The sequence below is a fragment of the Zootoca vivipara genome, chromosome 13, assembly GCF_965207765.1.
Source record: "Zootoca vivipara chromosome 13, rZooViv2.hap1.1, whole genome shotgun sequence".
Lineage (NCBI taxonomy): Eukaryota > Metazoa > Chordata > Lepidosauria > Squamata > Lacertidae > Zootoca > Zootoca vivipara.
Genome location: NC_142596.1, coordinates 38,366,574 through 38,383,571, shown reverse-complemented (window position 1 = coordinate 38,383,571; position 16,998 = coordinate 38,366,574). Strand labels below are relative to the sequence as shown.

The 16,998-nt window shown below is 47.6% G+C and overlaps 1 protein-coding gene across 1 annotated transcript in view; it reads left to right on the top strand.

Moving 5' to 3' along the window:
- The first annotated feature begins 4,679 nt into the window (after positions 1-4,679).
- Positions 4,680-16,998, top strand: part of LOC118092961 (protein shisa-9) — a 39,433-nt gene continuing 27,114 nt past the window's right edge. Inside the window, exon 1 of the mRNA XM_088657266.1 lies at positions 4,680-5,206. Coding sequence (XP_088513392.1) covers positions 4,680-5,206 — 527 coding nt within the window. The remainder of the gene's footprint in view (positions 5,207-16,998) is intronic.

The following is a 16,998-nucleotide window of genomic DNA, read 5'->3' as shown; positions in this document are numbered from 1 at the left end:
TAACCGGGACTGGGACAAACCAGGGGAAACAGGGGATGGGGAAGGAAGTACTCACAGGGTGACAGAGGATGGCGAGGGGATGGGGGTGGGTTCAGTGCTCAGGAATCAAAGCAAAGAGGAGCCCCTGTCCCCATGAACATAGCCGGTTTTGAGGCATAGGGAGCAGCAGGAGTGGTGCTCTAGGACAGTGGTCCTCGACCTTGGGCCTCCAGATGTTTTGAGACTACAATTCCCATCATCCCTGACCACTGGTCCTGCTAGCTAGGGATCATGGGAGTTGTAGGCCAAAAACATCTGGAGGCACAAGGTTGAGGACCACTGCTCTAGGAGACTGAGGCAGGCAAGGGCCCACAGCCCAGCTCCCTAGCTGGCCAGGTGGGGCTCACTAGCTCTGGGAGGAGGTGTGTGATTCCTCAGCTGGAGTAGGCTTGGAACAGGTGAGGGTCATCTGCCTCATCAAGCCCAGAGGCTGCAATCAGCATGCATGCCAAGTCAAAAAGAAAGCAAAGCTGAGGTGTTGGGTCTGCTCAACTGCCCATGTTTGTGGACTTTGGTTTGGATGCTCCTGGATCTCTATAGAACTTTGCTTTGGGTTTGACTCTGGGCTGTACCACCCTGACTGCTGGACTTCAGACTTGGCTGCTTGAATTGCATTTCCTGGCTGTTGGACTTTGCTCCTTTGCTTGTGTGGCTTGACTCCTGGACTTGGGCTTTGGACTTGACTTGCTGCCAGGTAGGCCAGGGGTTCAGGGCACAGTGACTGGCAGCAGCACTCCAGGGTTTCAGACAGGAAGTCTCTCTTAGCCTGATCTAGAGAGGCCAGGGATTGAAAGCAGAAAGGAGATGCTTTGCCACAGACCCACAGACCTTCATACCAACAGCACAGTGACACCATGCCTTGCAGCAGTCAGATATAGGTGTAAAGAGGGAGTGTGGTAGGGACAGAAGAGAGCAAAACATTAAGCTCAGTCCACTCTGCCACCTCACCCTCCTGATCAATACAGTATTGCCATCACAGAGCACAAATATTAACTTGAGCTTTGTGTATGTGAATTTACAGGTCACCATCAATGTATGTGGCACTTTACAAAGTATGGCAGATCCCTGTTCCAAGGAGCTTACAATCTAATATGTGATATGGGGAGGCTATGGAGGAAAAAGAGAAATGGAGGAAAGGCATTCAGATATGTGCATCTTCTCCAAGAAGTCCTCATGTTGTGCTACAGACATAAGTGGAAGTGAATTCTGTCTTCTGACTAGTGTGATGGCATCATGGAACCGGGAGTCCAGCTCATCTATAGATGCAGTGGATCATCTTAGATCATCACATCAGGCCATCATATTTCACTGCCCTTCTGTACTGTGACTATAACAGGGCTTACTCTGCAGGGAAGCATGATAAACAAGGTGGAACATTAGACACACTGGAAAAAGTGACACATGAATAATGCTCATACCATAACACATGTGTGGCAGTCTTGGATCCCTCCCACATGTGTGCAGAGTTTTGCAAAACATCTGCAGAAAAGGGCATCCAAAATGATCAAGGGGCTGGAACAACTCTCCCACGAAGAAAGGTAATCAAATTCTAGCTTTGGGAAAAAAAGTGTGTGTGCGGAGGGGGTAATGATAAAGGTCTATTAAATTATGCATGGTGTAGAGAAAGTGGATAGGGAGAGGTTTTTCCTCCTTCCACAATACTACAAACCAGATTCATGTAATGAAACTCAATGGTGGGAGATTTAGGATATAGGATCAGAAAAAAAACTATTCACACGGTGCATAGTTATACTATGGAATTGGCCGCCTCAATATGTGGTGATGGCAGCCAGCTTGGGTGGACTTAAAGAGGGATTAGACAAGTTCATGGAGAACAGGAACATAAGCCTTATACCAAGTTAGACCTTTGGTCCGTCTATTGTCTCAGCAGCGACTCTCCAGGATTTCAGATGGAGGTCTTGGCTAGCAGTACCCACGGATACCAGGAATTGCAGCTGGGACCTTCTACATGTAGAGCAAATGCTCTGCTACTTGCCCTATGGCCTTTCCCAAAATGGTTATCCATGGTTACTTGTCATGATAGCTATATGTATTTGCCACCTCCAGGAACGGAGGCAGCATGCCTCTGAAATCAGTTGCTGGGAGAACAGGAGGAGAGTACTATTACACACCAACCCAAACTTTGATTCCAGGGGTTGCAGACAGGGGTTGCATTCTCAGTTTCCGGAGAATGAAGGTCAGCAAAGACTGTGGTGTGTTTATGTCATATGGTTTTCTTTCCACATATATACAAGTTGAGCATAGGATATGCTGACAGCATTAACATTCCTTTAGATCTTGTTTTCCCTTTAGGTTTCTAGAACCCTCACCCCAAAGTGCAGCTTAGGCTTGGCACAGAACAAAACAGGTTTCTCCCCCCCCCACCCGCTTCCAGCCTGCTTCCAGATCTCTCTCTCTCTCTCTCTCTCTCTCTCTCTCTCTCTCTCTCTCTCTCTCTCTCTCTCTCTCTCTCTACACACACACACACACACACACACACACAAAACAAAAACAAAAACCAACCATGCACCCCTCTGATTCTTGTTCTCCTACATAGCAGCTAGGTGAAATGGAAGGGATGTTGTTGTTTAGTCGTGTCCGACTCTTCGTGACTCCATGGACCAGAGCACATCAGACACTCTTGCCTTCCACTGCCTGCCGCAGTTTGGTCAGACTCATTTTGGTGGCTTTGAGAACACTGTCCAACCATCTCATCCTCTGTCGTCCCCTTCTCCTTGTGCCCTCAATCTTTCCCAACATCAGGGTCTTTTCCAGGGAGTCTTCTCTTCTCACGAAGTGGCCAAAGTACTGTATTGGAGCCTCAGCTTCAGGATCTGTCCTTCCAGTGAGCACTCAGGGCTGATTTCCTTCAGAATGGATAGGTTTGATCTTCTTGCAGTCCCTGGGACTCTCAAGAGTCTCCTCCAGCACCATAATTCAAAAGCATCAATTCTTCAGCGATCAGCCTTCGTTCTTTCTTTCTTTCCTTCATGGATCACTGCCTCATTGTGGCAAAGGGCCTTGAATAACTCAAAGAAGCTATGAGCTATGCTGTGCAGGGCCACCCAAGATGGACAGGTCATAGTGGAGAGTTTTGACTAAACATGATCCACCTGGAGCTGCAACTGGCAACCCACTCCAGTATCCCTGCCAATTTGTTCTTATGGCACGGAGCAGCTTCTTTGGTTATGCTAACTGTGGTGCCTAACTAGCTATCCAAAGTCATTACTTTAATAAAGGTATGCTTTGGCATGCTTGCTCTTATGCATTCTACCCTCACAGATACAGGACCTCAAGAATGGGAAGGGACTCTGGCCATCATCCAGACTGAACTATCCCCAAACTCATAACAGTACTGTTGCACTCATGTCTTGACTGTGCCTTTCGAAGAGACATTTGGTTGACCATTGTGGAAAACACATTGGACTAAATAGTGGACTAGATAGACCTTGCCTTCTGGGGGCCACAGGCAGAGGCAGGGTCAGAGGCAAAGAGGACAGAACAATAAATATAAATATTACATTTGTGCAGTAAACTAGTTTCTGCACACACACACTCTTACACACACCCCTGGGTTTCTAATAAAAAATACCCTCAAGTAGACCCCCATCCCTCAAGTCTGGACTTTGCCCACTCCTGGAACAGACTGGTTCTGAAAGATGCTGGAGGAAGTGGGGGCTTGGCTGTGTCACCCCTTTCCCCCCCAAAGGCAACTGGCCCCAAATCTGCTATGGATGTGCTCGCTCTGTATCTCCAAGTTGCTTGCCCCACCCGCTCAGAGCCTTTGGTTCCGACCTAATTCTCTTCCCGACTGCTTTCCCACCGGTGAGGGGTGGGGGGGTCACACGCTAACTGTTCCTGGCTCCCATGCAGTTCTATTAGAAGAAGCTGCAGTCTCCTCCCCTCTCCTTGCAGGAGAGGCCGGGGAGGGCGCGCGTCTTCTAGCAAGAGAGTTTCCCTGCTGGAGAACTTGGCGAGGTCTCCTCTGCCCGTTTGTGTGCGAGCTAGATGGCAGCTGGAGAGCGAAGCCAGTTGAGTCGCGTCCTCCTCCCCTCCCTCTAGAGACACCATCGCTTCTCCATCTCCCCGCCCCTCGCAACCACCTACCGCTGCAAAACCGCTCTGCAGCCGCTGCTGCCGCCACCACCCCGCGCTCCGATTTCCCCAGAGGCCCCGGTGCCTCCTCTTGCCCCTTCCGCTCCCCTCGCCGACCACCCTCCTCTGTGCTTTTGGACCCTCACTCATCCACGTTCGCTTTTCCTGCCTGTCTCCACGCTCCACAAGTGCCGCGCGCAGTTCACTCCCCGCGCTCTGAGGCTTCGGAAGGTGGGGGGAAAGAAAAAGAACGAGAGAGAGAGAAGAGGTGGGACTGGCACCCCGCCCCCCCAGCTCCGCATGCTCGGCAGAGGCGGCCCTGCAAAGCTGCGCGGCCGCTAGGAGCTTCCCAGCGCGCTGAAAGCCACGGAGCTGTCCACGGTGCTGAAACCCCGCGCGGGCTGCCAGGCGAGCGGGCTCCCCGCGGTTGCCCGAGAGCCCCCTTTATGTGCAGTTCTTGGCGCATCGCAGCAGCGTCGAGCGGCTTGAGTTGCGGCGGCGGCGGCGGAGACAGCCTCAGCTCGCCCGGGCTGGCGCTGAGAAGGATGAAGGGCTTCCTCCGGCTGTTCTTGGGCTACTTGGTGGCGGACCTCCTCACCCTTTTGTGCCGGGCGCAGGAAAAAGCCGGGCAGCACTTGGGCAGCATCGTGATGCTCTCCGGGGGGAACCAGAGCCGAGAAGGGGAGCAGCACGTCGACGCCTCGGAGCCGCCCCCGACCCCGGAGGAATGCAGGGGCTACTACGACGTGATGGGCCAGTGGGACCCGTCGTTCAATTGCAGCGTCCGGGAATACCCTTTCTGTTGCGGCACTTGTGGCTTTCGCTTCTGCTGCAAGTACCGGAAGGGCCGCTTGGATCAGGATATCTGCACCAACTACATCAAGCCCCCCTGGCTGAACGGGCGCAAGACGCCCAACCGCCCCGTCGACCCTTCCCACGACCCCACCCGAGATAAAACCAACCTCATCGTCTACATCATCTGCGGGGTGGTGGCTGTCATGGTATTGGTGGGCATCTTCACCAAACTGGGGCTGGAGAAAGCGCATCGACCTCAGAGGGAACACATGTCCAGGTAAGGCGAGGCTTAACCACCTTTCTTCGGATGTTGTGTGGTGGGGGCTGACGACCCGCGAACTCAACCCGAGCACAGAGGCGGCCACCTGCCCGAGTCTCTGTGCGCGTGTTGAGCCTAAGAAAGAACTCCCGCTGGCCTTAAAAGCCATGACTACAAAACCACCGTCTCTGGAGTCCCCCCCCCACCTCCCCACTTTCTTCAGGGCGTGATGGTGCCCTCTCTCGCCCTCGACGGGGCATGTAAGAACCAGTAGCCACCCCCTGGTGTGTTAGCCAAATGCTTGCACGGGGATTAACGCACATGTCTTGGCGCAGCGGCGGCCGAGCAGCTCCAGATAGTGAAAAGATTGGGTGAGGGGCGCGCGCGCACAGAAGCTCACTCATGACGGAGAAGCGCAGCAACAGTAAAAATAAAATAACAAATGTGGCGTTTAACTCGGCTTGCGAGGTCTGCCCGTAACGCACACTCTCTCTTTCTCTCTCTCCCCACCGCTTTCCAACTGTTGCGCTTACGGGGCAAACTTCTCCGCAGTGGCTTGTAAACACTGTCTCTCTCTCACACACAATCTTCATTTGAGCATCTCCTTGGTTTCCAGGTACAAAGCGGGCACAATCTCAGCTCGCAGGTGCTTGAGCCTCCACACCTGAGAAACAGGACCTGCTCCCTAACACTGAAAGGATGAAGCACAGCAGGGAGATTGCAGAGAAGGACCCCAGACTGAGGGTCTTGATGAGACAGAGGTTCATATAATATCTAACTTGCCAATTAGGAGATGGGCTGGCGTCTCTGTGCTGTGTTGTATGCTTTGCATCTATCAAGTAACTGGCTGTTTCAGATCAAATATAACACACACACAATGGCAAATTAAGCTGATGGGTGCTGCTCTAACCACAAGCTGGCAATCAGGCAAGTGGGCACAATCCCACTTTTGGCTGCCTCTCCCTGCCATTCTAAACACACACACATGCACACACTCCCCCCAAATTGTGTCAACAGTAGATAATCAAAGACCCAGCCCGTTTGTCAAATCATTCGGTTTGTCTGATTCATTATGCTAATCCCCAACACATGAAAGCAAAACAGATGGGGAAAGACATTTGCAGATAAAATAAAAACAATTGCAAAAAAGAGAGAGGCAGCAGCAGCAGCAGCAATAGCAAATAGCTCTATTAAATTGATCCCAGCATAGCCAGGGGAACTTTCAAGATGAAGGCTGGAGTTGCCAGGATGCCTTCAGATGGACAGGGCTGTTTTGCTCTGGAAAGTTTTAACTCAAAGGTAGCCTGGTTCCTCATCTCTTCCCGGTCTCCTCCTTTCCCCTCCCATGGACTCTGCACCTGGAACATCTCCTTGTCCAAGATCCTGCTATTGCTTTGTGATTAACAGCCTCCCCCTGCAACAAGACACCCAAAATAGGATTCAGAATGCATCGCCCGTTCTTTCACTAGCAATTATTTGCTATTTATAAACTGGCTGATGGGTGATCATTTTTACTACCAAGGAGGAGAGCAGCAGAGCACAGGAATTCTCAGGCAACCCAACACGCTGGGAATCCAGGTTTACAAGTGGAGGGGTATCCAAAAAAACGCCCTCCTGGGCTTGAGACGGCTCAGCCACTAAATGAAGGCAGGTAGAGAGTGAGATTCCATTCTGTCCTCTGCCCCTCAAATCTTGGCAGAGGTTTGGGCACCCCACTTCCCCCCTGCCTCTGCTTCTATCGTGTCTACATGGACAGGTATGCTGAAAAGGTGACACGGCAACATTGAGCAGGACAACCTCTGAGCTAGGAAGGGGAAGTGATTGTTTGCCTCTCGTTAATTTGTGGCAAGTGCATGTGCTCATCGTTCAGACGTTCAGTTCCATGCAAAGATTGTCTGCAGGGAAGCAGGAGCCTCCAAGCAACTCCACCTATTTCCCCTTGTGGGTCTTTTATGCTTGGAACTCTCTCTCTCAGGTTCTTTAGATGGAGCTACCCAGGGAAGGACCATAGCTCAGTGCCTTTGCATGCAGAAGGACACGGGTTCAATCCCCAGCATCTCCAGGTGAGGCTGGGAAAAATCCCCTTCCTGAAACCCCAGAGAGCTGCTGCCAGTCAGTGCAGATGGCACTGAGCTAGATGGACCAATGGTCTGACTCGGTATAAGGCACCTTCCTATGTTCCTCTTCAACTCCCTCCTTAAAATCCATCATCTATACAAATCCCATGCTTAACTTCTGCCTGCCTTCCCCCAACATCTTTTCCCAACCTTGAGGAAGTCTAAATATCCCGGAAAGGGGAAGATTAGGCATTATAAATAGCGGTCTTCAAATATCTGAGAGAGATGGGGCTAATTCATCCCCTGTTAATCTAGAGTATAGGACTCAAACCAACAGATTCACATCCTAGCAAAGAGAATGGCAACTAAACATTAGGAAGTATGTCCTGGTGATAAAAACATAGGAATAGAGTATTTCAGGAGGTGAGGGTTTCTCCTTCATGAAAGGTGCTCTCTTTTTTTGCAGAATTTGGATGGCTGCTTATCGGTGATGCTGAACTCATGGATTTTCTACAGATAAACTCTGAGGTCTCTTCTAACTCTAGAATTCCATGCATTTGGCCCATTTCCCCCTTTATTGCTTTTGCCACACTTCTCTTTCCCTTCTCACCTATCTTCTTCCTACTAGCAAAGCTTCCTTGGGGACAGCTGCCTTTTTGTGTATGTGCTTATTCTATAAAGTTGCCATATATATATATATATATATATATGACAGACATTGCGTACCCTAAACTGCTAGTTTATTCATGCAACAGAGCAGCTGGGATTGAGGACACTTCAGCAGTGAGATGGTTGCCGGAGTGATTCTCAAGGACAAATATACATAGGAAAACGTGTCCAATGAATGTACCATTTTTGGATGAGCCAATAGCTCATGGAATGCATGCAGAAGGTTCTGTGTTTGAACCTTAGTATATCTAGTTAAAAGGGACCCCGGGTTGTTTCTTTAAACAGGACCACAGGTCCTTTTCTGCTTGAGACTTGGAAAGCTGCTACTGGTCAATAGACACAGTTATAGCCTATATGTACAAATTGTTCATTAATGTTTGCTCAGGAGCAATTCTCTGGGCTGAAACTTCTGCAAAGCAACTGGGGTCCCCTATTGACAAGTTTTCCTGGCACATCTCTATGCACTTGCAACTGCTGGAATTATTCCAGGAGTCATCGCTGGGCTGCAAAGGGGTCCACAGTAACTCCCAATACTCCTCATTCCTTAGTGAAGGTGCTTATAATTACCTTTCTCATTGATCCTCATCCAAACTTAAACGTCTTGCCTGTTTCAAATGCTATTGAAGGAGGGAAGCTGTATGGTGTTCACTTACAGAAATCATAATCCCTCAACTCCCTGTTGCTCATCTAACAGTGGTACGAAAGTTTCTGGTGTGATCTTGCTACTTAAGCTAACGGATGGGATTCGTAAGGGGACATTTTTCAAACCCCTTCTGGCCAGCACCTGTCAAGATTAAATGGCTAGTCCTCAGCAAGGTCCTCTATTAGTAGCAGATTAGTTCATGATATTTGAACTCCCACAGTGCTCTTTCGTTACCTGGTCTCCAAACTTCAGACCAGAAGCAGTTGATGAAAAGAGAATGAAATGTGGGAAGGGGCAGAATCAGATGCCTGCTTGGTATATATTCATGAAAAATAACCAGGTAGGAAGACTTTAAAGATTTCTGGTGGGGGTGGGGAGTACATTCAGGGGACAATTATCCAATGAGCTTAGAAAGGAATAGGACACTTGCCACCGGGAATTCATTGTAATTAAGTAAAACAGGAATGTTACACATTTTCAATACAGGAGAGGGACAAATACTGGTGTCCATCAAGGCATCACTTTGGGGCAGATGTCCCAGGGCAATGCTCAGCCTGAATGAGCAGTGCTGGTGTACCACAAGGAGAAAGAAATTAAGCAACACACATTATCTTCTAAAGAGGAGTTCCCATTTGACCATTAAGTCAAGATTGTAAAAGTACCTAACTCCACTGTTGGGGACAAAAATATTGTATCCATGGCTATGTTAATATTCCCTTTGCTGTTCTATCTGGCTCTTCCATCTACTTCACCTCATTCATTTTGTGTGGCCCAAAGATTTTGGGGGAGAGAAGTTAAATACTCCAGCTTGTCCCATGGGACTAGGTCACATTTTAAGCACTCTGCTACCACTTTAAACAGTCATGGCTCCACCCGACGAATCTTGGGAACTGTAGTTTGTTAAGGGTTCTGAGAGTTCCTAAGAGACACCTATTCCCTTCACAAAACTACAGTTCTCAGAGTGGTTAATCCTTCTTCCCAGGGAACTTTGGGACTTGTAGCTCTGGGAAGGGACCAGGGGTCTCCTAGCAAATGTTAGCACCCTTAACAAGTTACAGGTGACATCATACCATAGGAGAATAGAGGGCTATCACTACTTCTCCTGATATGGACACCATCCTTACATTGATGCAGCCTAGAATTACGTTGGGTAAAATACCACCCAACAGAGAAAACACCTGAATCTATAGAGTTGATGCTATAACATCACATGGCCTCAACCTGTAGGATGTTACATCACACAGCTGCAGCAAATGCACCCTCAGTGTTCTGCCACCTTGACTGCAGAACCTTTTGACTCGCATCAGAGCATCTGAGGAAGGCACAAGCCAAAATGTTTTGTTACAAGGATGTAGTATCTCTGTTTTGTTAGTCACTGAAATAAGTAAATGGTTTTAGTGATGAGCTCAGTGGCAGAGTACCTGCTTTGCACGCCGAAGGTCCCGGGTTCAATCCCCAACATCTCCAGATGGGACTGGGAGAGACCTCAATCTGAAACCCCGGAGAGCTGTTGCCAGTCAGTGTAGACAATACTGCGGCCAGTGGTCTGACTCTGTATAAAGCAACTTCCGAGGTTCCTAACTTCATCGTACTAGGGTCCAGAGGAAATGTGTTCCTAAGAGCTGCTTGGTGCTTTAAAAATCCCATCTCATGCGTAATCACCGATCTAGACAAGAACTTTAGGAGGTAGACTGGGCTGAAGGAAAGCAACCTGCCCAAGGCTCCGTAGGGAGCTTCATGGCAAAGCAAACATTTTGATCTGGAGTCTTGTAACGTTTTGCAGGCGATCAGTGCCTACTAGCCATGATGAATGTGTTCTCCCTTCACTGCCAGAGGCAATATGCCTCTGAAAAGCCATTGCTGGGAATCACTAGGGGGGAGAGGGCTTCTGCACTCAAGTCCAGCTTGTGGGCTTCTCACAGGCACTGTCAGAGACTGACAGGGCTCCACAAAGTGTGTGACAGAGGCAAGGAGCTACCGTAGGAGATGGACCCAGCAGAGGGGACCAGCAATTTATGGGGTTTGGCACTCATCACAAGGCAGGAGCAAGGGCAGGGGGAGAGGAAGGAGGAAGAATCAGAGCATTCTGAGATGGAGGAAGGCACATGGAATGTGGTGGAAGATGCAGAGGCTGCTCCAGTGACAGATGGGTCAGTAGATTGCTCACCTTTCCCTGCCCTACTGTCTCCTAGAACCAGAAGGGGCTTGAGGTGGGACAGCTTCCATGCCAAAAAAGTCTGAGGTTGCAGGTGTGCAACCTGTCTGGGCAGGGTATATAAACTGGCAGAGAAGAGGGCAACCTTTTGGTGCAGCTGCTCCTCAGGGTACAGATCTGAGGGACAGCCGTCTTGTCACTAGAAGTGTGTGTGTGTGGAGCACTGTGGGAGTTGCTGTAAATGCTTGTTTTGTCAATGAAGACTGAACTATCAAACACATGCCTTCCTTAGCTGGGTGGGCCAGGAGAGGCATATAGCTGGCCTCTGGGAGAATAAATTGCTGGACTAAATGGGACTTTGACCTTCCAGTAAGCAGCAGGAATAAAAATCAATCAACGTCCAAGATTGGCCTGTGGTTGATTTGAAATCAATGTTTACCCTTGCCATAGCTGCCAAGTTCTCCCTTTTTTTTTAAGGGAAATTCCCTTATGCTGAATAGGCTTCCTCGTGAGAAAAGGGAAAACTTGGCAGCTATGACCCTTGCTCAGAAAAGTAGCATTAAAATAAGAAACTTATTAAACAGGAATTTAATAATGGAACTTTAGCTGTGAACTGCGATAAGCGGTCCTTTTAGCTCAATCATGTGCATGCTTACTCAGAAGTTGACTTCAGTGGCACTTTCCTCCTTGCAGCAGCTGAAAGATTGTCTTAGTGGCGATGTGCGATAAGAGAACGAGGAAGTCCATTTGGACATGACAGAAGCAATGAAGTGTTTCAGGAGCTTGGGAGGGAAGTTGAAGCTCTTGCAGAATAAACACAACAGATGGGGAATTGGGTGGCTGGTGCATGGATCAATCTGTACACCAGAATTGCAAGCGTGTTTAAGAATCGTTCACTCTCTCCACCATAATTCCACCCCGATCAATAGTCAGACAATACCAGTCAAACTGTCCCAAAATAGGGACCAAACTTCTCCAAAACTATTCATCAGGTGGGATGTTAAGCAAAACTCAGGCATAGGTACTGCACTTTCATGCAGCAAACCAAGGCAATGGCCTCATTCGTAAGAACAGAATAGAAACCTGCTGGATCAGGCCAATGGCCCACAAGCAGGGACATGAGCACAACAGCACCCTGCCCACTTAGGATTCTCACCAGCTGGTATTCAGGGACATACTGCCTCCAACAGTGAAGGCAGAACATAGCCATGGTGGCTACGAACTAGCAAACCATGAATTTGTCTAATCCTCTTTTAATTCCATCCAGGTTGGTTGCCACCAAGCATTGCGTTGCGTTGATGTTTGTGATTAGCATCCCCTGGGCTCCTGCTCACTTAACTCACAGGTCATTGCTGTTGCTGCTGCCCTTCTACTTAGGCACGGCTACTGAACAGGGCTCACGGGACCCCCTTCAGGCAGAGAAGCCACCAGGGCTGCTGCCAGAAAAATGGTTCAAAAGTTAGCACAGTGGTGGTGGTGAAAGTGAGGAGGGGATGAGTGAAAGTGACAGCGGTGAGAGAATCTGCCTTGGTATTCTGCTGGCTTTGGAAGAAGCACGCATTTACACAAGCATTCCCTTGACCTAAGCCTCCTGTTTTAATGGTTGGGCTTTTAAAAATTACATTGTTTTATTGCATATTTTAATTGTGGATGTTTATATTTTAATAGGTTTGTTTCATGGTGTTTTTTAATTACCCTTGTTTGTTTCAATGTTAGTGGAAATGGTTTTTATGTTTCGAAGACCACATAGAAACCCATTTGGCCATTAAGTAGTATATCAATCAATCAATCAATCAAAACAGGAGTGGGGTGTAGCAACAGCAGACTTTGCTGCCTAAGGAGGAGCAATGTCTCGCCCCATCCCTGATGGTGAGGGTGGGGGGAGAGGAAAGAGAGGAGGGGGAGTTGGTTTGGGGTAACATAAAACTTGCATAGCATCTACCACCTAAAATTAAATAAATGACAGTGATACCTTGGTATTCAAATGGCTTGGCTCCCGAACAAATTGGCTCCTGAACGGTACAAACCTGGCAGTGAGTGTTCCAGTTTTGCGAATGTTTTTCAGAAGCCGAATGTCGAACGCAGCTTCCGCAGCTTCCGATTGAGTGCAGGAAGCTCCTGCAGGGGTGGGGAGCTTGTGGTCCTTTTGGTGTTGCCCAATTGCCAGTGATGATGAGAGCTGACGGGAAATTCCCCATTGCCGCAATAGATTCTCTAACTTGATTGCAAGCCAGTGTAGCACAGTGACTATGAATATTAGCAGCAAACAACAAAGCTCCTAGTTTAAAAGCCCATGAATTAATTCCCGAGGAACAAGCCGAGATATTGTTGCAGGAAATGCCTCCGCAGACGGCATCTAAAAGGTGGATATTCTACACATGTCACACTTGGCTGGGAGTCTATGGCCACTCATATGCATGTGTTTGGGTTACAAGAAGCAGCCACACATTTTGATGCTGCCCATGCTATTTGGGTTTCTTGCGGGAATTGTATTGTGTGGGGTAACTGCAAGTGGTCTTCTGCTAGGCTGCAATGACCTCCTTGTCTCAGCTCCCCAATCTGCAAGCTTGTTCTGTTTCCAGTGTTCAAGCTGGGAGTGCTGTTGCTAATGTAGCCAAGACATATTGCACATATTGGATTCCTATTGTATGTTAGCTCAATGAACAAGACATTCTTCCAAGTTTTCTCCAGCCATTCTCCCACTGTTGGAGGTTTTTTGTTTCTCCAAAACTGAGTAATGCAGTTATTGTTACTAAGGTTTCTAAAGCTGAAGAGGATTGCACAATAAAAATGGATTAAAACTCTCCGTTGTCCCAGTGCAATAAATCAACTAAAAACAACAACAATAACACCTGCCTATCTTCTGCTTAGAAACGTGATGGGGAAATGCTCCAAAATGCATTGCAAACAGAGCAGGTGCGGAGTAGTGGCTCAAATCTCCACTTTGGCCATGAAGCTCACTGGGTGACCTTGGGCCAGTCACTTCTGCTCAGCACAACCTACCTCACAGGGTTGTTGTGGGGATTAAATAAGGAAGGGGGAGAATCATGTACACTGCTTTGAGTTCACTGGAGAAAAAGAGTAGGATGTAAATGTAATAAAAAAGGGTGGGGTGAACGGTTAATGGGAAGGTGTATAACCATCACTCAAAGAAACCAAGAGGAATTCAGGAGGAAATGGTGCTTGTCATACGACAGCCTTGGGAAGCAAAGAATCAAGATGAATGCTCAATAAACAGGTCATGTGGAGGAGCCTTAGATTTGCCACATTTCTGCTTCCTGCCTTCCTGTCCCAGCATGCAGCCGTCTCCAGCATTTTTGTAAAATATATGCAGCTACCTTAAGCTTTGGCCATTTTGCCTGTATCAAAAATCCTCTCTGAACTGACTGGATCTGCGTAGTGTGTATGTGTGTGTGCTTTTTGTGGATTATTCAGGATCAGTCTATAACTTGAGGCTGTATTGGGATAATATTCCCCTCTTAGGAGCCTATTAATGTACACAGCTCTTTGGGATCTTTCCTAGCTGCGAGTTTTTCCTCTGCTATGTAGGCCAGCTCTGCAGTGGCGGGTCTTGAAGATTTGCTTCTTATTGAAGTGTCATTTCAAAATGCCCAAACTCATTCTGGCTACCTGCTCTTACGAATCTTTCTCCTTCTTCTTTTTTTAACTGGATCAAGCAAGCACAACCCTCTCCTCTCTATTTTTTTTCTTAATAAAAAGAATCTGGAGATCAGAAATCCATCTGACATTTAAATGACATAATACTGCCCCACAGTCAAGAATCACTGCGTATCATGTGTAATTAGCTTGCCGTGCACATTAAAAGAGACTTCCAACAGTCTGAGAGTAAAAAAATAATAATATCTGGATTAATTTTCTCCTCCCCTTTTTGCTGCATGTTTCTGCCAGTAGCATCCAGACTTGGTTAGTGGTTATATAATCTATGCTACCTAGAAGGGCCCAGCCAGACCAGGGACCCTGGCATGGTGGTTTAAATCAGTGGTTCCTAAAGCTTTTTTTTTGGGGGGGGGTCATTGCCCCTTGGTTCTATAAATCCACCCCCAGTGCCCCTTACCCTATATAAAGCATAACCAGAACAGCAGTCTGCATGACCCACTAAGGGAGAAAATAACACAATAAAATCCCAAACAGTCACAATCAATTCACATTTATTCAAAATCCATTTAAAACTATTTCATGTAATTAATTCAACAAACCTGATGAACCTGATCCAGTGATAACAGCTTTTCAAAGTCTGGTAGTTATTTACATCTCCAGTGCCCTCTTGCTACCTGCTTGCCTCTTAGCGGACCTGGTAATTTTTGGGGGGGATCCACAGGTTTAAATCATAGGTCTCCAGTCAGTGGGTCAGGACCCACAGGTGTGTTGCGAGGCCACACCTGATGGGTCTCAGCAAAGCTGTAGCCACCATGTTGGATTCCATCTTAGGCTGATCAGACCAAAGGAGCACTGCAGGACCAGGACACGTTCTGATGAGATGCTCATTTTATCAATTTCCATGAGTGCTGGAGTATGGCAGGAGAAATACATGAGCCATTTTTAAAAATTGATATATATTTCTGGGCAACCACATGCTCATTCCTTTCTCCTGCCATATTGCAGGACTGGTTTTCATTTAGTAGTAATCTTGGAGGGGGGGGACCTCATAAAAACTAGGCTGCCCAAAGTGATTTATTCCCAACTAGGAATGGGGGAGAAATTTGATTTTAAAGGCAAACCTATCCTAACTAGCACTTTCTTTCTGAAACAATACACGGACTCAAACACATCCATCTTTGGAAATTCACACTTCTGCAGATGTTGCAACCGATATGTACAACTAGGTATAAACTGGGGTAAAGTGTGCATACGATACTGAGAATACCATACTCAGATGGATCATGTTAGGGAAAGTTGCTTTGCAAAGATGTGTATATTTGGCAAAACGGCAAACAAAAATGTGTATACCAGGAGAAATTTGCACAAAAATGTTGATGAATTTCCCTGAGGATGTTTTTTTTGGGGGTGGGTGGGTGGGTGGGTGGGGAGCAAACTGATGCAGAATTGTGGAGAACTGAACTGAGGAAATGTGAAGCCCGGAGAAACTGAAATGGATGGATTTGCCCATCCTTGTGCCTGCAGAGTTTGCCCAACTTTGCCAGCTGCGTCAAAGTTGCTGCAGGTGGTGAAGTCAGAGAACATCTCGCCCGTTTCTGTGAGCACAAAGTGGCATGAAATATGGAGAAATTCTACTGGAGGCAATGCTTCTGGGTGCTTTATAAACAAACCCACGAGAATCCAGAATGAGGGGAAGATATAGCTTCAGGTGACATCATGAAATCAAATCAGTGTGAAGGTGGTATATTCCACCTTCGCCTGGAAGTCTTGGGAGTTGGCCTCATCCAAAAGTGTCTTCACCTCCAGCAAAACCACAAAACAGACAGAAGTAGCATTTGACAAATGTGGGTGTTCATGGATTCTTCCCCTGAGTCCTCACTGCAGAAATGAACATTCCCAAAAGAAGCTTCCACTGCCCTGATAACAAGTTGTAGCCGCCAAAAACTGTTGCAGTATATCTTCCAAATCAAATATGAATGTTCCTGTCCAGGGTTCCAGCCATGTGTGAACTCCTCAAGCATGACATTCTACTGTTTCTCTGGTTTTCTTTTCCACCATCCCATATCTCCTGGAGTTGACTGAGCACCCTTAGTCTTCCCTGTGTGTCATTTTTTTAAAGGAATTTTTTTAAATAAAAAAAAACCTTTAGTTTTTGTTTTGTATTTCTCATATCTCAGGAGGCACCCAAGTTGGTTGATACCTCCATTTTGGTTTTAGTGGTTTAGTTTGGGCTTCGGTCCTGTTGGCATGGGCACACAAAGTTTGCTGTTAGCGGGAAGGGATCTACCAAAATTAAAATTTGAGAGTCTATTTCCAGGGCATTCTGTGTCCAGGGCAGCTGTCTATCAGCTCCATCTGGTGCGCAGGCTGAGACCCTACCTGCCTGCAGACTATCTTGCCAGAGTAGTGCATGCTCTAGTTATCTCTCACTTGGACTACTGCAATGCGCTCTACATGGGGCTACCTTTGAAGGTGACCTGGAAACTACAACTAATCCAGAATGCGGCAGCTAGACTGGTGACTGGGAGCGGCCACTGAGACCACATAACACCAGTCTTGAAAGATCTACATTGGCTCCCAGTACGTTTCCGAGCACAGTTCAAAGTGTTGGTGCTGACCTTTAAAGCCCTAAATGGCCTCGGTCCAGTATACCTGAAGGAGCATCTCC